The sequence below is a fragment of the Chaetodon auriga genome, chromosome 8 (assembly GCF_051107435.1).
Source record: "Chaetodon auriga isolate fChaAug3 chromosome 8, fChaAug3.hap1, whole genome shotgun sequence".
Classification (NCBI taxonomy): Eukaryota; Metazoa; Chordata; class Actinopteri; order Chaetodontiformes; family Chaetodontidae; genus Chaetodon; species Chaetodon auriga.
Genome location: NC_135081.1, coordinates 7,855,093 through 7,876,627, shown reverse-complemented (window position 1 = coordinate 7,876,627; position 21,535 = coordinate 7,855,093). Strand labels below are relative to the sequence as shown.

The 21,535-nt window shown below is 44.9% G+C and overlaps 3 protein-coding genes across 3 annotated transcripts; 2 read left to right on the top strand and 1 right to left on the bottom strand.

Moving 5' to 3' along the window:
* Positions 1-864: 864 nt before the first annotated feature.
* tbc1d31 (TBC1 domain family, member 31) lies at positions 865-9,025 on the top strand. The gene is made up of 23 exons (XM_076738218.1): positions 865-1,251; positions 2,031-2,171; positions 2,629-2,744; positions 2,881-3,059; positions 3,149-3,300; positions 3,478-3,637; positions 3,750-3,950; positions 4,067-4,240; positions 4,406-4,485; positions 4,594-4,740; positions 5,067-5,200; positions 5,414-5,547; positions 5,657-5,836; positions 5,947-6,179; positions 6,310-6,382; positions 6,505-6,584; positions 6,690-6,825; positions 7,060-7,152; positions 7,342-7,470; positions 7,564-7,758; positions 7,976-8,045; positions 8,130-8,321; positions 8,470-9,025. Exons 1-23 carry the CDS (start codon positions 1,181-1,183, stop codon positions 8,622-8,624), a joined length of 3,225 nt encoding a protein of 1,074 aa, XP_076594333.1. The 5' UTR covers positions 865-1,180; the 3' UTR covers positions 8,625-9,025.
* Positions 9,026-9,900: 875 nt separating this feature from the next.
* On the top strand, positions 9,901-14,561 carry fam83a (family with sequence similarity 83 member A). The gene is made up of 6 exons (XM_076736194.1): positions 9,901-10,564; positions 10,684-10,824; positions 11,007-11,125; positions 11,318-11,485; positions 12,745-12,869; positions 13,066-14,561. The coding sequence occupies exons 1-6, from the start codon at positions 10,273-10,275 to the stop codon at positions 14,186-14,188; spliced, it is 1,968 nt and encodes a 655-aa protein (XP_076592309.1). The 5' UTR covers positions 9,901-10,272; the 3' UTR covers positions 14,189-14,561.
* Positions 14,562-14,677: 116 nt separating this feature from the next.
* Positions 14,678-19,296, bottom strand: c8h8orf76 (chromosome 8 C8orf76 homolog). The gene is made up of 8 exons (XM_076736197.1): positions 19,073-19,296; positions 18,359-18,460; positions 17,826-17,969; positions 17,303-17,353; positions 16,972-17,116; positions 16,690-16,825; positions 16,457-16,589; positions 14,678-16,346 (listed from the first exon to the last, which is right to left on the bottom strand). The coding sequence occupies exons 1-8, from the start codon at positions 19,175-19,177 to the stop codon at positions 16,170-16,172; spliced, it is 993 nt and encodes a 330-aa protein (XP_076592312.1). The 5' UTR covers positions 19,178-19,296; the 3' UTR covers positions 14,678-16,169.
* Between the last annotated feature and the right edge of the window lie 2,239 nt (positions 19,297-21,535).

Below are 21,535 nucleotides of genomic sequence, written 5' to 3'. Positions count from 1 at the left end.
TGACTACTCTTGATGACCAGTGAGGGATTGTTGCCACTTTCTTTTTTCTGCTAAAGTAAAATTACACCTCTAAGAAAGGTTTTGCTATTTGAATGGCAACACATTGTTATCAGCTGTCTGATCAAAACAAACAGCAAACAGGATTTTCTGTGCACCAATGACCTGCAATGAGGAAAAAGAGGGAATAAAGAGGAAGGCCATATATTTGCATTAAAGATGGTGATAATCATATCAATTGTTTTATCTATTGATTAATTTTTGCAAAACTGGAAAAAGGGGGACCAGGTGAAAGAGGAAAACCATAAGAGGGGTCTCAACTTAATTTCAGGCATTAGCTATCAGTTTAAATCTGATCTAAGTACTGTATAAAAGCCTGGCATGCAGAATGATATTTTATATATTGGACCAGTACAGCTAGAAAGGGACTCAGTTAATGCAGTCTGACTGGCACAGCTCACCAGAACCTTGCAGGACAATGGGTGTGGCTGCACGCCAATGGCTTACCACCACAAGCTGGCCGCAAGCTGTCGGTAGTGGTTCAACCAGCTGCTGTGCACCTCTACCTGACTGCATCCCATTGTCATCATTGGAAAGCGAGCTGGCTTTTGATGATTTGGAATCTGGTTTTCATAAACTGGAAAATTAGGAATCTCATCAGTACTCCACTTTAGAAACATACAGTTTACAGCACGAGCTCTCTGCAGACGTTGTGTCTCAATAACGGAATATCATGATCTGCATTTACAACTTTAAATCCACTTTAGAGAAATATGGACCAATGTCCACGTTTCCTTCAATCCCTCGTAGAATGATCAGGGTATTATACTACAACTCCCATAATGCACGCTTATATTTACCTTTTACGTCACCTTTGAGCGACAAAATAACCGTCCGCACAATAAGTAAACAGAAAAAAAGCCCTTCTGACAGTGAAGTTGAAGAAGAGTGTTAAAGTTGTTTGTTGTGGTGTGAAGAGTAAATGGCGCTGAGCTCTGCGGCTTCTCTTTTCTTTACTTCTAACTAAACACACTGAATGTCGCTCTTTCAAATTTCGCGCTGTTTGCTCCGCCTGTGAAGACACCAGACAGGCTAGCACGTTAGCCCGCTAGCTAGCCATGTTACTGTAAACCATTTAATTATTTCCAAAGATTTATCACGACTTTGTACAGACGTTTTTAAAATGGAAGTGACGGACATCGGGAACAAAGAAGAAGGCAAAGTCTGGCATCGAAAGCCAACATTAGGCAAGAGGTAGGTCTGAAACAGCTAAAGTGATGCTTGATTAGTTTACGTGCACCTGATAGTGACACATTTGTCTGGATTGTGTTGTGAGATTTTTCCGTGACATATACTTCTGATTCTCAAATAACATTGCAAGATAGCCAAATGCTCACAGTTTAGTAATGATCGGTCACACTTGTTGCGCTCTTTCTACATTCATACAAGTGCTCACCCCCAATACTAAACGCTTGAATGGCCGACACTCCAGTATAACGCCATACTGTGTTCTCTCTCTGATGCCTCTGGAGAGTTTTGTTGCCGCTGTTTTTGTTGGCCGATTTGTGATTTGGTTTCTAAATTCCAGCCAGAGTACAGACATAACTGATTATGTTTTAGGATAGAGGATAAAGATAGAAAGTAAAGATATATTCCTCATTTTTAGCACCCAGTTTGAGGACCACCTGTCTGACTGTGTGCTAAGATAATCTTATGTATCTGGACTAAGATCTTAAAGGTCCTGGCCAATGTTAACAAACTCTGAATGTCACTGTTGTGATCATATTTTTGGTACATCTGTGCTTTTATCACTTCCCTGTTTTAAGATCAGGAGGATAAAAGCAAATCGAACCACAGCCAGTGGTGTAGTGTAGTCTAACATCAGATGTCTGAATAGATCTAAGCCACACTTTTTCAAGGTGTGTTCTAACCACCAGAGAGCAGCCACGACTCACTGAAATGTGTTTCTCTCCACCAGAGCACCTTCTGCGTGGTGTGTTCCCCCTTTAAGGTGTGTTCTCTGTCTTCTTCAGTGTGTTGGTGAAGGTGGTCCGCACTGCTCAGCAGGCCAAGACGGTGCGTTTCCTCCATGTGACCTTTGACACCACAGGGGAGTCCTTCCTGGCTGGGGATCACCATGGCAACATCTACGTCTTTGACATCAGCAGGAACAGGTCTGGCTGCGCTCAAAAGCCCAGAAATAATTGAGTGTTTTAAGCATTCATTTGTTAATAAATTGTATTTATTTATATGATTTGCTTTGCAACAATGACCTACATGGGAGTTATCACATATCCACAACGATCGTGGACCACTCACTGTCATCACTGTGGCCATATAGTGATAACCATTTAACACTGATGCATCTCAGAGTGGAAAAAGACGGACAAGAAATACTTGCACACTCCTATTTTGTTCCCAGTTTTTCCACAATGTACATGCACAAGTACAACAAAAACATGACAGTGAAATGTCTTTATTTCTAATCCTAATCATTTGTTCCCATTTTCTGCTAAACTCGTTTCTCTTCACCCTTAGAGAATAACTCATTTTCCATCACAAAAATTCCCTTTTCTGCATAAACTCAACATGTTTTCACATTGATCTGGTCTTGTGTGTTTCATTGGGAAGATTTCGTCTGGTGCAGAAGACAGGGCAGGCTTCCACAGCTCTAGCGTTCAGCCTCCGCAGGACGACAGAGTTCCTTGTGGCCCTGGCTGACCACACCATCAAGTGCTTTGACAAAGGTATTATGACGGACGCATCTACACGTTGCTTTATTCTCTGAATGGGCATTGTACTGCTGAACTCTGAGGTTCTCAGGACTTTCTCACATAAGTTAATTTCAGATGGAATGCTGTTGTCTTCTTGTGTTTCTCTCAGACACAAAGCAGCTGGTCAGCTGGATGCGGGGTCACGAGGGAGCAGTTTCCTTCATCTCTGTCCACAGCTCAGGTCGCTATGCCATCAGCACATCCTCGGACACGGCCCAGCTCTGGGACCTGGACACCTTCCAGAGGAAGAGGAAGCTCAACATCAGACAGTCTGTTGGCATTCAGAGGGTAAACACGCAGACATACCAAAATGTGTGACGTGTACTGAATTTGTTCTTTGTTTTCCTTGTTGTCATCGTCTGTTGTTTGCGTTGCAGGTGTTTTTCCTTCCTCTCAGTAACACCATCCTCAGCTGTTTCAGCGATGACTCCATCTTTGCTTGGGAGAGCGACACGCTGTTCTGCAAATATCAGCTCCCTGTCCCCGACTGCGGACCCAGAATCTCCTACAAGGCCTTTGCTGTCACTCGGTGGGGCTCTCACATCACAGCCGCTGACTAGCTCACTGATTATGTAGCTTTCCAGTGTAATTCTTCATGACTGCACTTCCCGCCCTGCTGAGCACCTCATAGGCAGAATAAAAGTAAAGTAAACAGGGAGCAGAAGGCTCCATCAAACACTGATATGCCTGACTTTTTTGTTTGCAGTGATGGTAAAAGCCTTGCAGCTGGTGGGCGCTCCAACCTGCTGCACCTGTGGTGTCTGGAAAGCAAACAGCTGATCAGAGTGATTCAGATGCCCACGAAGGTCCGAACTGTGCGACAGCTGGAATTCCTGCCCGACAGCTTTGACGGAGGAGCCAGCCAGGTACACAGACGGCAGGACTGCCCTGTTCGGTTTCCTTATTTCTGTTTTAACATGTTCAGTTTTCTCCACAGTAAGCATGTCTGTCCGGCATGTTTTCTTTTCCCCTCTGTAGACACTAGGTGTGCTGAGCCAGGACGGCGTGATGCGCTTCATCAACATTCACACCTGCAAGATGCTTTTCCACATGGGTTCCCACGACGACGCCATCACCACAGTGGCAGTCAGCCCTAATGGGCGACACGTTGTGGCCATCATGGATAATGGCAGCATCAATGTCTACAGCGTTCAGAGTCTCACCCAGGAATTAAACAAGGTGACAACAGCACAATGCTGCACACAGTGGCAAAACCTTTCAGGGTTGTTGATAATCAGATATTGTTTTGTATGTATAATCGTGTGTGTGTGTGTGTGTGTCTCGCCCTCACCCAGCCTCCTTCCTCCCAGGTGGCAGTAGTCAGCGGTGGTGAGGCCGATCAGAAATTGTCTAACCTAAAGGTCCAAGTGAGGTCAGAGGTCGTTCAGAGACCGGCCAAGAGCTCAGGAAGGCGGACACAGGTGAAGACACTTAGACCCCCTGCTGAGTCCACAGCTGAGGATAAAGAGGTGGGAACGACACACAGCCAAGTCCTGACACTTTGTTTTCCTTCATTTTCTCCTCGTAAAGTTTTATTTATCATAGAGTTAAAACACAAAGCGTTTCCCACCTTCTGTCTCGATACAATGAGTGCTTAATTTAAAGGAGTGTTAAGGTTTCGCATCTGTCAACAGAATGAACTACCTGGTGGTCTGAATAAGAAGAGGTTGGTGGCTCTGCTCAAGGCATTTGGAGAATATCCGACTAAGTACAGGTAAAGATTACTTTCATGGGAGGAAAGATCATCGTTTATCGCTTTTTAACACTTAACATTTATTTGTGTTAAATATTTGCATGATTCATTTGCGTGTCCATGTTGCAGGATGTTTGTATGGCGGTCTTTGTTGTGTCTCCCAGAGAACCACGCAGCATACAGCAGCCTGACTGACAAAGGCCTGCATCCAGCCTACGCCACTCTGCATGACAAATACCCCATCAAAAGTCACAAGCTGCAGAGGGGACTGCAGAGGTGCCTTCACACACACACACACACACACACACACACACACACACACACACACACCAAACCTGAATCTAAGTACCAATGACTTGTAAATAAAGATGGAAGATACATCTCCACCTCCTCCCACTGTACAAAAGTGAAGCCAAAATATCGTGAATACAGGCGCTGCCGTCTCGACACTGAGGGGTGATTCAGATGTTTTGGCTTCACTTTTAAGGAACTATCATGTCATCCATCTTTGTGTACAGTCATTGATAAGGACACACATTTTCCCATTTCGATTGCAGGATTTTGAGGTTTTGAAGAATTTGGCCCTTTTCTCCACCCTACAGGGTTTTGTCTGCGTTAGCTCACTGGGCGGCCATCTTTGGAGAGGTGGAGTACCTTCCCCTGGTAGCCTTCCCTTTCGTCAAGCTCTTCCAGAACAACCCAATGCTCTGCTTTGAAGTGGTGGCCACTGTCATAGGTACTTGCTGGTTGTTGCTGCTGCTCATCACAGCATTGCTTCATGAAAGCTTTTGAAACAGCTCAACTCCACACACTTGAAAGCTTTGTATTGCTTTTGGCTGCTGGTTTGAGTCCAGTATCTTTAGTTACTACAGGTTTTGTCAGCACTGCTACAATCACAAGCATGAAACCACCTGAATGTCAAGTCTCAGTCTGTCATTTGCTTCTTCAGTGAACTGGTGTCAGCATTGGTTCGAGTACTTCCCCAACCCTCCTCTGAACATCCTGAGCATGGTGGAGAACGTCCTGGCTCATCACGACAAGGAACTGCTGCAGCACCTGGTGGACTGTGGCATCACGTCACAGGTGAGAGTAGCAGTACGCAGCCACACGCTGCCGGAACACCCATGTGATCACATGTTTCCGCTGCGTTTACATCAACACATTTTATATTATGTCTCTTTATCTGTCTCAGCTCTATGTGTGGCCGCTGTTGGAGACTTTGTTCTCCGAGGTTTTGACTCGTGATGAGTGGCTCCGACTCTTTGACTCGATCTTCTCCAACCACCCATCATTCCTGCTCATGGCCTGTGTGGCTTACATCACCTGCTGCCGTGAGCCTCTGCTGCTCTGCTCCCAGAAACAGGACTTTGAGGTGACCACTTTCTCTCCTCTGAAAATACAGCCAGCCCTGGTGTTGGTCAGTTTTTCCGCCTCCCCCTCCACAAAATCGTGTTTCATCTCTCCTGTTTCTTTCGCTCGCAGTATTTTTTTCACCACCGTAACAATCTGGATGTGGGAGCCATGATAAAGGAGGCCTACCGGCTCATGAGCGGCACACCAGCTGACATACATCCCGGGACTATGCTTTCTGACTTTGCACCGCTGACCAAAGGCCAGTACCCTGTGTTCAATCACTACCCAGAATTCATAGTGCAGTACCAGAGCCGGGAGAGGGAGAAGATACAACTACAGGAGATGGAGTATCTCCGTGAGAGGTGAGATCACAGATAGTGATACTCAGTAATGCATGTTTAATTAGCTGAAATGAATGTTCAATAACACATTTCAAAGTCATTAGTGAGAAAAGGTGCAGCAGGTGAAATGTGAGTGTTTTTGTCTCACCAGGCAGGAGGTGTCAGCCCTGCGTGCAGATTTTGTGCGTCGCCAAGCTGAAGAGGAGGCTTATCACGCACAACAGGTAGATGTGGTTTTTCAGCATTCGTAGAATTTGTTGTCATTTTGCTTGCACATATCGTCAATATATGAAACGCAAGGCAGGAATGGAAATGAAGTGGACTGAATCGTTGGATATGAACACAGGAGCTGCTGCAGAAGGCAGAGGAGCAGCGCAGAAACATCCTGGCGCAGGAGGAGGAAAAGCTAACACAGCAGAGGGCTAAGTAAAGAGCACAAGACACTTCACACCTCCAAAGTTCAGCTATGAGGACAGAAAAAAGGCTGCCAGTGAGCAGATCTGTTTGCTCACAGCGCTCCGTCCTCTGCAGGTTGGCAGCCATGAAGAGGGAGCTGAAGGTGAAGGAGTTACAGCTGCTGGATGCAACCCGAAGACGTTTCCTCAAACACCAGCAGGACCTGAGAGCCACACAGATCCGAGGACTGGAGCAGGAGATCAGTCGAAAGGTAAACCTGAGCGAATGACCAACATTTAAGGTCTTTTTATATGAACACGTGTGCCACTGAGGCATATTTGGAGGGTTTTTTTTTTTTTTTTTGGTTGTTAAAGGAGAAGCTTGTAAAACCAGACATCCTGGGCTGGAATCCCAAGCTGTGCTGCTCAGAGTTTAGCAGAATGAAAGTGCTTGTCTCTTCATGTTTGAGTACTACCCCAACAATAACCTTTATGTCGTGCCTCAGATGGATCTCCGGGAGCGAGAGAGCGCTGCAGCAGTCCAGGATCTGGAAGTCAGACAGATGGAGCTGGAGGCTCAGAGGAGACGGCTTGAACAGGTGACAAACACGCTGCATTCAGCCTTCCTCCCCCTCTCCCCACCTCCTCTTTTGATTCATTTCTCCCTCTGCTACTCTTTCTATGTGACTCTGTTTTTCCATTTATTCACTGAAGTTCCTCTCATAAACCTAGAGTACATTTGGCAACTGAAGGAATAAAATGTTAGTACTGCTTTCTCTTTGAATCAGCACCTGTTAAAGGAGCAGGAGCGCATGGGACAGCAGGTTGAGGAGGAGGTGGAGATGAGGATGAGGAGGGCAGAAAGAGAGGAGGAGAGCTTCACAGAGCTGCTACACAGCACCGAGACAAACATGCAGGTTAGTCACCTGAACACTGATTTTAGCACAGGTACTTGTGATCTCTTCCTCTTGCATTTGTTAAACTTTCTCTCGCTCTCTGCGCGCACGCAGGCGCTGGAGGAGTCCCTGGCGGAGGCGTGCCAGCTGGGCTTGGATGCTGACTGGCGGAGAGAGGTGGCAGAGCGCCTGCAGCAGGTGGACGCCGAGCAGGAGAGGAAGAGGGAGAGACTGGCAGAGCTTCACAGGCAAACGCTGGCAGAGGAGGAAAAAGTGGCAGACACCATGAGAGATGTGGCAGGGAGGAAGGTGAGAAAAACAAGAGCGTGTTTGTCAACACATCAGTTTACATGATGCATTGGCTTGTCTGTGTACAGTCACTGTGACATCATTTAGGAGCTCCTCTGTTAAAATCTGCTTTAAATAAAACAAAAAGATTGATATTTGGGAAGGAACATCAAGTCTGAGGATCTCAATGCATGAACTGCACTAAAGTGTCCCTTCTATGCATGGTGTTGATGTGCAGTGGGATGAAGTGATGAGTAGCAGAGCTCAGCTACAGGAGCAGCGGCAGCCCTCGCCTTCTGCAGACACAGGTATCACTCCACTTGTTTGCAGCCTGTGTGAGCTGTCTGTTATCCAGACATGGATCTAACATTACAGTGTTTGCATGGTGCCAGACGGGCAGAGACAGGCGAGGATAAGGACCAGAGAACTTCCTCACAGACCCAGCGCCTCCACTGCTGTTTTCGTTGGAACCAGGGCTGCCGGTCCAGCCGTCGGACTCGACTCTGCCACCCCCCCAAAGCAGGCAGGAGCCAACATGGTGTGTCTGAACAGCAGCTCGCCTTCAGAGAGCACCTCCACCAACTGTGAGTCATTGTAGACAACCTGCTTGAAAATCGACTGAACTACGAATCCATCGCTAATTAACGGTCCATCAATCAACAAATTGTTGCCGCTTTTCATCACATAACCATGTTTATCATGTTATATCTATCTGTGTTCCTTCTCTGTCAGTTTCCCTGGACCGAGGCCGGGCCCAGCTGGACAGCAGCGAGAGAGAGCTGCTGAGGGAAATCAGAGAGCTGAGGCGGAAGCTGGCGGCCAGAGCCAGAGAGGGCAGCTCTGCCTCCTCACAGTCTGTCCACACACCGTCCTCTGTGTCTCAGTGACCACATCTCCGTCTTCAGAGTGTCAGAAAAACATCTTCTTGTCTCGAGCAAACAGAAACACTGACTCAGACTGAGGAGCAGTGCTCACAGACCACGCTCCCCTCCCTCGAAAACTACAAATTATTAATGCAACCAGAGTCAAACAAGTTCACTGTGCAGCATCGGCCACGATCTCATGAAAACCCACATCTCCCACCAAAGCACCGGCCCTCTGCCTGTAAGCACAGAAACAGGTGAATGTTATCATCCAGCCCTCCATTTAATGTTCAGTCCTACATATTCATGCTTGTCATTTTTTTAAAATATTTGTGCTGGTGCTCCCTTTTGAATTTTTATTTGGAGGAATCTTACCTAATTTATTTAAAACCACTTTTTGATAAAAAATGTTTTTCAAAATCCTGATGTGACCTTGTGTTTCATTGTGCCTTTTAAGATACACACTCAGTACTTTTTATGTTATCCTTGGTACCTTTGGGCTGTAACTAACAGTTATCTTATACATTCATCTGCCAAGTATTATGATTAATCGATTAATCATCTAGTCTGTAAAATGTCAAAGTATTGTGAAAATGCTCATCACAATTTTTATAGAGCCCAAAGCGACGTCTTCAGATTGCTTCCTTTGTCCAACCAACAGTCCAAAACCCCAAAACTCTCCCTTTACTATCATAAATGACCAACAAAAGCAGTAAATCCTTACATTCAAATAGCTGGAACCAACAAATGTTTCTTCTCGAAAGAAGAAAAATTAAAATTGATCAATTACCAAAACAGCTGCTAATTATTTTTTCTTTCTATCAAGTAGTCATTGCAGCTCTAGTTAGTAAGCAGCAGTACAGTGATCGTAGCAGCTCTTCAAACTCTTTTGGCATCCATTGGAACATGTTTCAAAACCGAAATATATATGCAGCTCCATTTCCCTTACACAGAACGCCAAGCCCAGTCTGGTTTATGAAATGAGATGGAGGCTGAAGACAGGTTTGGATGACAGTCAAGAAGTCAAAGTGTAAGAAGTCAAAGTGTAATTAGTGTAGAAGTGATGAGGAGCTGTGTGCTTCTGCTCTCTGGGTGTGTCTGTAACTGTCAAGTCTGTGCTTTGGGGCCTTGAAGAATCCAGGTGTTGCTAGACGTGAGCTGAAATGACAGCCATCCTCATTCCTGTCACTCATTTTCTTTGCCTCCACCCATCTTTTGTCTGAGCTCACCTGCTCTCATTTCATCTCAGGAAAACAGCAAAATCATGATTTGTTCTTTCAGTCTTGACCTTCATCCACCTCATAGAAATACAGAAATATGTCTTGAAGCCAAATTTCATTCAATACAAAATATTTCTACATTCACACATGGACGTACCTTCTTATGTATTTTCTGTGTGCGTTTGATCTTTGGAGGTCACATCAGCACTGAACTGCATGACTCCTGCTCTCACCTGTCATCTCTCATCACCTGTGAAACCCTCTCGCCCTGAGCAGGGGCGGTTCCACACTTTTCTCTCTGTGTGCTTCAACCACAAGTTCTTTCATTAATGTCAGAGACTTGCAGGTAACCGTCTCACTCATGCACAGCTGCAGCATCAGCCCGCTTCAACTCATTCACTGATAATCTTCTGATAAGTGAACTTGAAGACTTGAACTGAAGTCTATCACCCATGGATTCCGACGGTGCGTCTGCGCTGTGGTACAGGAGGTCAAAGCGCCAGGGGAAGGTGAGGCGAAGGGTTCAAGACCTGCGCATCCCTTCCTGCTCGTACTACGACTTCGTAGCCAGCAGGCCCACGCTGGACCTGAGCCACAACGAGAGCACTCGGCTGGCAGCGGACTCCCTGCTCAGCCGGGGCTTGGAGGGATACCAGGAGGTGCTGAACGCAGAGGGAGAGGTGGACTTTCTGTCGCAGCTGGAGAAGAACTACATCCTGGAAAATGGGAGGGACGGCAGCACAGGTTGGAAACGTTTCTCTCGTTTTTGTTTTTTTTTTTTTTTTTACAAAACAAAATAGATTGCAGGTTGTGATACTTTTTAATTCATCGTCGCTTGATGCAGGATTTTGTGTTTTACGCAGTTGATCCTGGTTCATGTGAAGATGATGAGGACAAAGAGTTGGAGACTTTGTCTGCTGGCTCTCAGTCTGCCACACGATGTCCTGCCATGTCCACTGACAGTGATGCCACCGTGGTAGGTTTGGACCTGAGCGGGCTAAAAGGTATTACAGGCGTAGGAATCTTGTATGTAAGCAAATCGTCCAGAGACTTCTGGAAAGTCAGCCAAATGAACTTTCTGTGTTTAACCCTTTCTCTCCTCATCATACTGGAATTTCCCCTCGCGGGACTAATAAAGGAAGATTGAATTTGCTGCAATTTCTCATCATGTTTTTGTTCCTTCCAGATGTGAAGAGGACTGATTGTGTCCGGGATGAGCCCAGGCTGGAAATCTATTTCCAGTCTGACAGCAAGGCAGCTGGCATGAAAGACATGGTCAGAGAGTTCCTTAGAAAGGCCACAACGGTAGGTGTGTGTGTGTGTGTGTGTGTGTGTGTGTGTGTGTGTGTGTGTGTGTGTGTCTTCATGCGCCTGCACATGCATGTTTTTGCATGTGAAAAGGAGCCTGTACGTGAGCGTGATGATGTGAAAATGTTGGTGTTGGATCTTGTGTGCTGAAGTCAGACACAGAGAGTGATGAGCCGTACATCTGCGCAGGCCGTAGCGATAGTGACGGACAGCTTCAGTGACGTCGAGCTGCTGTGTGACCTTCTGGAGGCGAGCAGGAAGAGGAACGTGTCCGTTCACCTGCTGCTGGATCATCTCAACCTGAACGTGTTCGTCAGCATGTGGCAGGACCTCAAACTCAACAGCAAAAACTTTCCGGTCAGTTTGCTCATCGTCTGTATTCTGCTTTGACCAAAACGTGTCCAAATTGTCAGGAATGCATTTACTGTCTAAAAACCTGCGTGACCTGGTCTAGAAATGCGCTTCTTCAACTTCTATCCTTTGGATCCAAACACTGCATCGCATCTGTGCGCTCCAAAATACACCCACACAAACACACACCCAACAAATCCCATGCAGAGACCACATACACGTCAGCTCAATGCTTTAGGTTTCATTTGAGCTGCTTTAACCTCATAATCGCTCCGAGGAAATAGGTGTCAAAGCTTGCATTTCTTTGGTGGACCTGACATCAGCTGCAGCCGATTGATGAAAACAGAAATAAAACAAAAGTGTCAATAGACAATATATGTAATGTTTGACCTCATCAGCTTTTGGTTTTTGTAAATATCTGCTTATTCTGAATTTGATGCATCAACATGTTTCAAACAAGTTTGGAGCAACTAAAGACTGGGAAAGTAGTGGAATGTAGTGTAGTGGAATGCTCCTGTTTTGGATCAGGTTCAGTGGTAACAGGTGATAGTATCATGATTGGGTATGAAAGGGGCATCCTGGAAAGGCTCAGTCGATCTCAAGCGAAGATGGAGAGAGGTTCACCACTCCATCCACCCGAGTGTCATGTAGTCATCCTCTCCCTCCGCTAGTCCTCCGCGTCCTGGCCGCGCTGCTGTCTTCTGTGTCTCAGTAGACGTCTCTCTCTCTTTGTTCTCTTTCACAAGCTGACCTTTGAGTTCCAGCATCCTGTTAAAGAGTCTGTGCTTGGAAAATCTGGGGACTTTTTGCCACTAACGCATGAAACCAAAATGACTGATGACACTCAGCAGGACGTTGGCGGTTGCTGATTAAAAGCAATTGTGAAAAATAGTTCAGGATCTGCTGTGTCATGGGACAGTGTTATTTCAGATAAATACAAGATTTCATTGGACTTTGGCAGTCACTGTTGTGATGCACACAATAAACATTTGACTATTGAATTACAGTGCAGTGGTACACTCCAATACATAATGGTGACGCTCTATAACATACTTACAGATTTTTTGCACTTTCATCTTATTTATATATTTAATTTACTGCTGCAGTTGCCAACTATTTGCAAACACCTATGGATCATTTTGTGCAAAATAACTACAACTTAAACCTGGATGATAAAGATAATAAACATTTTATTTATGTAATGTGTGTGTGTGTGTATGTATGTGTGTGTGTGTGTGTGTGTGTGTGTGTGTGTGTGTGTGTAGAAACTGTCAGTGCGCAGTGTCAGTGGACAGACCTATTGTGCCAAGACAGGCGAGAAGCTGACTGGTCAGATTGCTGAGAGTTTTATCATCACTGATTGGACGGAGGTGCTAACTGGCTCATACAGGTACACACACACACACACACACACACACACACACACACACACAGTATGTATGCATATTAAGACACATTCAAATAGCAAATCTTGCCCTTTGACTGCTTGTTGCGTGCATTTGTCCATTCTCTTTCGTTTTCAGCTCTGTCATTAACCGTGCGTGTGTGCGTGCGTGCGTGCGTGCGTGCGTGTGTTGTCTCCTCAGCTTCTCCTGGCTGTCCTGGCAGGTCCATCGTAGTATTGCTGTTCTTCTAAGGGGCAGCGCGGCCATACGCTTCCATGAGGAATTCCACAGATTACTCTCCAGCTCCAAACCAGTTCCTGGCTTTGTCACTCACCCTCACCCATTACATGCAGCTCAAAACATTAATGCTGATGTCAGTAAGCTGAAGTCCAACCCAAAGAGTCCAGACTTGGAGTGCAGCAAAAGAAATACCAAGCCTCTACACAGAGCAGACACTGGTATGCAAATGCATGAAAAACCTCCACAACTGTTCCCCAAACCTCTGGTTGAAGCTGGACCACTGCAGAGTGTCTTTGTGGGAAAACCAAAGCATGCAGTGGGAGCACGCTGCACCCAGGATGGTGCACAAACAAATGTGGAACCTCTGGAGAAGAATCAAACCCAGATCAAGAGCCACTTGGACCCTTTGGATCAGACCCATGTGTCACACATTCACTCTCAACTCACCAGCCTTACTGTCAACGCTCCAGCTGAAAAGAATGTGAGGATTCAAGAGTCAAACCCTCTACACGCTGCTTCTCCAACACACGGACAGCACAGGACTGTCTGTTATCAACCACCTCTCAAGACTAATTCAAATCTCGAGCAGCATAATGTGGTTACTGAAGGTCCTCTCTATCAGCAGATGAATAGAGACAGACTGATAAAGCCTCTGCCGATCGCTGAAGGGCTGAACAGACAAAGACGACAGTGGTACTTCTCTCTGAATTGTAAAACAAAGGAGGCCAACACAGGCCTCCAGTTCGGTGTAACCCACCCAAGAGGACACATATCTGTGCTACAAACCAGGAAGCAGGATCAACCCCAGAGGCATCACCAAAGCGCAGAGGCTCCAGGTTCAAAGTCAGCCCCGATGGCCGTGGGAGCTCATCTTCAACCTCAGCTGCAGTCCCACTCCAAGCTACATCTACAGCCCCCTCCGAGACTCACCTGGATGCCCCAGGGTCACGCTGCAATAACCAGACCTGTGGCTTTCCACAGCTCCTTCAGCGCCTCCTACGGGACAGGACAGCAGGCGGGCTGGAGGCCGAACACGTCATTAGGAAGGAGCAAGAGCATGAGTGACAGACACTCCTACAAATAAGCAGGTCTGAGCCCAAACATCACCAAGACCTGACAGAGTTTACAGACGTCATCATCCAGGTCAATGAAACATGGGGCATTCATCCGTTCATGTGAAACATACTGTATTATTCTACTGTCAGTGCACTAGCTTATTGTTATTTCTACAAGATTATGAGTTGAAACATGTGAAAGGGTGATTTTTAGAGCAGAATACATGAATATTTTCTGCAAAACAAAAAGTTGACCTAATTTAGCAAAACAGTCCAAGACCTTTGGCTCACTTCCTGTTTTCAAACCTGGAAAAGCTGCAGAATTTCATGATAAAATGTGATTTCAAAAAGCAGAATATTCAGGTTCATCTTCAACCAAAGGCCCTGCACACCCACACAGGTGTTTTCAGTCATTAGCTGATTAGACCTCTGCTCAGACAGACTGCATGCGACGTCACCAGACCACAATTGCCCTGCCATCACAGAACTAACAGGGTGAGTGAGATGTCAGTCAAGTACTCTCTGAAGAAGTCTGATGCAGGCAGTTACGCGACACACCTGTGCAGGTGTACCATGTGTAAAGTCTTTTATTTCATCCATGTATAATAAGGGAATAAAATCTGTGTTGACCAACTGCTCTGTAGGTGTGAATTCTTACATATTTCACATTTCAACTGAAGAACTGTGATGTTTTATTATTCCTGGCTCTGCTTTCGCTGCAGTGGAAACAATCCAACTGCTGAGAGGTGAATAAAAGGAGGCCAGCAGCAGACTCTGCAAACAGCTGATGTTGGAGGATGACAACTCCTAAATAAATGCATCAATCGCAAGTACAAACGTCTGCTGTAATAACAGGCCTTTTTGACAGCAGATATTTTGACTTGCAGAAGCAAAAACACAGGTGGGACTAATAACCAAGGATGGCTGTTAGATTTAAATACCGTGTGTTAGCGTGCACAATAGCGAGGCACTGGAAGCGGCACACCCACAGAGCTGTGACACCTGTGCTTTTCCTGCTACGACATGTCACAATGTGTGCTAGACTATCATTCGTCTTCAGCTACTTCTGCACAACATGTTAGACAATATTTCAGAAAAAAAACACAATGTAATTGTTTTCTTAAAATCATTTAAGATGTGAACATGTTAAGGCATATGTGACATTTGACAGTGTTTTCTGTCTCACTGCAGAACAGCTGTCAGAAATGATAGAACAGTTTGAAGTGCATGAATCATTAATGGTCAGTGTGTGCCTGATATGTTTGATACTACATTCACTATGGAGATCTCCCTGGGCTTAAAGGCATAGTATGTAGGATTGTCCTAAGAAACAATGTATAGTGGGTGTGTAGCCATCAGCCAATAACAGCACACAGATAGAGTCGGGACATTTGAAAGAAGCTGACAATGTAATCAGTGTATGAAGCTTGGGAAGTTCTGCTAAACTCTCCCGCCTACACACAAAAGCAATTAGCTAAAGTTGCTGTTAGCTGCCGTCGAAAACTCCGCAGATCTCTCTGCACTGTAATCACTTTATCATCGTGACATGCAATCATGTCTAACAGCGAGCTAGACTGAAGACGGCTAAACTCGCTGGCTAGTTCGAGCCAGTAATCCCAATGTTAGAGTAGCTGTTGGCTCATGTACACAATCAATTGCATTATGTAGGTGTGTGACTGATAACTGTGGTCAGGAGCAGGGGGTGTGTGCTTCTGGTCGCGCTGAGCCGGGGAGGAGGGGCCGAGGTTTTGGGGAATGTTGGGTTTCGAAACATTAATGAACATGAAACATTCACCATGACATTACATACATGAATATTCTGAAGTATTTCAGTATATTTGTGACCTGTGTATGTCCACATGCACAGTATGAGGACTTTGATATCCATAAGGCCCAGCAGACCTCATGTCAGCTTCTGTTTTTGGACTTGGATCCCGCTTTCAGTTCATCCAGTGTTCATACAGTCCTGTTTGTCTGCCAGCTTCTCTATACGTAGGCATCACTGGTGCATCAGGACTTTGTTTCTGTCTGCGTCTCATGTCGACTGCCATCAGCCTCTAACACTCCCGTCTGTAAGATCTTATTCCACCAGCGCTCTCTGAATGTCTGCACACACACACTGGCCAGACTCTCCCCATCCTGGTAGTCCTCCCTCATCTTCTCAGGGATCAGGTCCTCTGACATCACCTGAGAGACAGAAGAGAGGGACAATGAAGTCATGTTCTGTTAAAAGACTTCAGCCCCAAACCTCAGCTAACCCCAAACACACATGCACAAAACCAGGAACGTGCCCCCACCTCAGTGACAGCCTGCAGGGTCGTCTCTTTGGGATTTAGCCGCTGTAATGCGTCATCTGTCGCCTGCAGGGTGTTTTCACTGCGCTGCAGCACAAAGGAGGACTGCTGCTGCCGAAGGATTCTCAACAGGAGTCTGACGGAGACAGAGGAGACATTCAGACACTGTGATTTACATTCAGGCTCTTCATGAATACATAAAGAGGACACAATGAACTGCTGGAGCACAGATGTACCTCGTCCTGATGAAACAGGTGCAAGCTTTCAGCCAGACTCTGTCCTCATCGAGCTCTGCTGCCTCCTCCTGTCGTTCCTCAGTCTCTCCATCATTCTGCTCCTCTGCTGATTCACACCTCTGAGAGGAATGTGATCCTTGTAGAGGCAAATACAGCAGATCACATCAGACCATGAAGCCAAATCAATTCATTTTCATCCATGTCTTTGTTACAGCAAAAGAAAAAAAAAAGCAAAAGAGGTCCACTGGTGGGTGTTGAGACAGGAAATGACGTCCATCCTACCTGTGGTTCTGTTGCTGTCCAGCAGCTGCAGACACGTCTGTCCCAGGTTGTACCAGTGCCAGGGGTTGAAGGGCAGCAGGCTACACAGCTGCTGCAGAGACGACATCTTGGTTCCTACGTCTCCAAAATGGTGGTAGATTGTGACCTTTCCGGAAAAGTTTACATTTCAATAAAAAAAATAATGTTATTTCATTTTCACAGAATGATTTGGAGACAAAAATAGGGAAACTGAGTTTGTGTGTGTGTGTGTGTGTGTGTGTGTGTGTGTGTGTGTGTGTGTGTGTGTGTAGCGGGGGGGGGGGGGGGGGGGGGTGTTCTGGTTAATGCTTACCTTGAGCAGCAGGAGGCTGGTTAGGTGGCAGGTGTTGGAGGCTTCTTTGCTCTGGAAAAAGACCATGTATACATCATGACTGAGTGCTGGCCCCTTTCCAAGTCTACACTGATTCCTTACTGTCGTTTTAGAAAACTAAGAATTGTTCATATGGTTTGTTTTGAAACCCAAACCCACCCCACAGAGCAGAGTGTGGATGCCATGGTCCACTGTTGGTCTTATGAAGTTGTTTTCTCATGATGGATTATCTCGTTATACCGACAAACCTCTACTTTAGCGAATTACTGTTCATGTCCTACATCAGACAAACTATGTGGAGGTGGTGCACTATCGTGTTTGTCTTTAATGGTGACACAGATGTCCACTGGACAGCAAGAGTAAACATAAATGCTATTCAAATAAACAAAACACCACATGATACATAAAGCCTTTCACAATGACAGCAGGTTGTTGCAGTCACAGTCACCTGTGTGGGACGCTGCTCTGCACAGAAAACCTTTCAGGTAAAGCTCAGAAGAATTACCAGTAAGTCAGCAAAGTGCAGCGCCCTGTCCCTCTGTCCCAGTTTGGTGCAGCATCGGGCCATTCCCTCCAGTACATCTCTTCTGATGGTCAGGTTGTTGTCAGCGATCCACTCCAGGCAGCTGCTGTACGCATCCAACGCTTTCTGTACCCACCACACCACAACAACGAGCACAACAAGTCTTTTTAATATTACATGCCTCATTGTGGACAGTGTAGAATGTTATGAACAAGAGCATGAAGGTTTTCAGATAGTGTGTGTATAATTCCAAAGCATAAAGTACTATTATGGGAAATCTTTATTTAACCAGGTAAGTATCGCTGCCATAAAAAAATGTTTCTATCCACAAACATACTCAGCTAGTTAAAAAAAAGAACACACTGATGAAGGACATTAATCTGAAAGTGTCTGTTTCTTTTCTGTCACTTGCCACCAACTTCACTGGGAGTTTGTCAGCATTACTGGAAAAATCCCAATGGCCCTTAAGAAGTATTAGAAATGAGAGATGACTGCCTAAAATGAACGACTGTTACCTGATAGCTCCCCTGTCTCACAGCCAAGTCTCCTCTAAACTTATAGACTTTCTGCTTCTCCAATGAATCATCTGTGTCGAGAGCAGCACTCTCACAAAACCACTGCAGAGAGAAACAAGAGGAGAAAAGATGACAAGTTTAAAACACTTCATGGATCCATTTAAGTCAGCTCCTCGCGGACTGGGCATCTGAGGCGAAGCAACACTGGAAACTTTTACTGAAACCTTCAGCAAATGTATTACATTTTAAAACAGGCTAATCTAATGAGTTAAACAATGTTTCTCCACACGTAACTACATAAAATTTAGTAAACAAAATAAGTATTTAGACCAAATAAGATGGGATATATTGGATTCTGTTAACATAGACCTATCCACGTAGCTGATGGTACTTTGCTAATGTTATTAAAGACATATCAATTTAACCCCCGTTTATACATCTTATCTGCGTCACATATTATCATGCATATTTATCGTTTGGTTATTTTACTTCATCTTTTCTTTCTGGCCTTCGCATGTCCCATGGTGGACTGAATCCGTGATTACTGCTTTGGTTTCCTTCTCTTCTTGCAGAACAATGAAAAATACATGCGTCAGATTAAAGTTAGCTAACAGTTAGCTAGCCAGCAGGGTTCGTATTCATAGCTTCATCCATATCCAGTACATGAATCTGTACATAGCGTTGACCAGTGAAGTTATGGCTGAACAGTCTCACCTCTGGCTCACAGAGTTTGGCGTTGTAAGAGGACAGAGACACGGAGACTCGGTCTCTCGCCTCCGAAAACACCGAGTCGTCAAACGTGCTGCCAAATATCTCCATTCGAAGCCAAAAACTGCGATTAATCCCACAATTTTAACAGGCACGCGTCAACTGCTAACTGGCTGAGCCCTGCTCGGGTACTATTTGTTTACACCCTCGTGCCTACGCAGTCCTTACGTGAAAAGTGCACGATTACCACATTGTCCGCGGATAACAGTTCCGGCCAGAAAGGTTCCGCCAGAAGATGAAAAAGGGGGAGTGCCGCATGCTGCACACCTCAACAGACAGTGAATAAACCTTTAAACACCGACATTCATAAAATAAATAGTGGCAGCAAAGCCGTTTTGTATCAGCTATATTGCACGAAATAAATGTGGCTACATAAAACATATTTAATGTGAAAGGCGATCTGATATGGCAATGCATTCAAATTTTGTACATTTGAAAGACATCTCAAATATTCAAGATGTGTTCATGAGTTGTATTTTCCATGGCAGAAGTGAATTGAAACTAGGTGAACATGCACATGCAATGCTGAGCAGGGTGAGGGTGAACACAAAACAAGGGTTTTAAAACTGTGCAATTATCTACCAGAGGGTCCAACTAATGAACTGAGTCTCCCTTAAGTTTACAATATAGAACACAGAAACAGTGGGGAATACGAGCAGATGAGATTGGACAATTTCCCAGAAAGTGGACATCTGAGAAAAAAACAGAAATATGCAACACAAAACTGACGCCATGTGATGTTCTTTATGAATTACAGCATAGGTGGTCAACTTCCTAGTAGAATAATTCAACACTTGTGGATTACAATAACTGCAAATTTCAAATATAATTGTCTTCTCTGGTGTGAAATTGGGGAGAATAATTAAATATATCATACACGCACACACCAGAATACAATTCATCGTGCAGAACCAAATATCTAGGCCCGGAAAATCCTGGAAATGTGAAATAAAGCGATTCAAACACAAAGGTATTACAGGCTGCTGGCGATGCCGTTGACTCCCCAATGTGGATCTGAGCACCACTTACATTACTATGGCGATGCTCTTTGTCAAAGATAGTGACGACAGAAATGTTGTAGACACCCTGCAGGGGAATTATGCACAAACAAGGCGTGAGCACACACTACTTTGTTCCCATCGATAGCTCTGAAGTGGTCTGGGTAGTCTGATGGCTGAGATGCTGCAAATGAAAACAGGAAAAAGTGGAGCCTTATCTTTAGCTAATCTTTCTCTTCCAGCATCTTTACTGTGGAGAAAATAAAGCAACATCAGTTCACTTGGGACAGTGAAATGTTCTACACAAATGACCACACACACATAAACTGAAAACTTTCAATGTTTTTTAAATTGCAAATGCATCTACCTGTATCTAAAAGAAGACTTTGTGACGACTCCATAACATAACACAAGTGGAAAAAATGTCAATCTAGGTTGTACTAACCTCACTTACCTTGTCAGCCTTTTCTTTCTCCACAGTTTTAATCTGATATCCTCTCCCAGCTACAGTCGCATTGCTACTTCTCTCCCTTCCCTGAAAGCTGTACACAAGAGCAACGTCTAGAAAGCTTCCAAACACATGCAAATATCTGATGCTTCAATCCAACAGAGAGTGTTGTGCATATAAAGACATTTGATTTTCATACTCAAATCTATTTGATCTATTCTATTGTCATCTATTATAAAGTCCATTGTTAATTACAAAATACTAACAACTATGTATTCTCAACAACTGACACTGCACTGCTGATGGTTTAATCAAACTAATCTGTACTGCAAAGTGTCTCACCTAAACAATCATGCATCAAATACAAGTAGCTACTGTGCTAGGTAGCTAAAGCTCAAAAGTAACAAATGGTGAGTGACAAGTAGGATCTAGCTTTTAATGGCACACTATGCACTACTTTCCTCTGCATCTGCAGTTAATCCAGACTGCTTCACATCACATTTATTCAAAGCAAAACACGCAAAACGTCGCTCTCAAGTGCACAACTTTAGACCAAAATTTATTGGGTTTTGTCCTCAAACAAGTATAAAATATAAATCTTTTCTAAATCAAGCTAGAAATCAAGCCAGAGCCTCAATAACAGCTGGGATTTTAAATTAACATTGCACAAACTGTCTGCCTCACAGCTGGTAGCTACAAGCTGCTGATCGCAGGGCCCACAGAAGGAATTTATAGCTTTCTAAAGCAAGCCTGCAGAGGCCAACGCACATACATACCATGTTTAATCAAAGCTTACGACAGATACTCGCAGTTTTTATCACATTTCAGATGTACAGGCAGAGTGAAGAAACACATTATCGTAGATGGTTCGGTTCCATAGACACAGAGTAACACCAATTTGAACAGTTTTGTTGAAGAGTTTGACGGCATGATCACTGTAGACAGAAACATCATTTTGCCTGC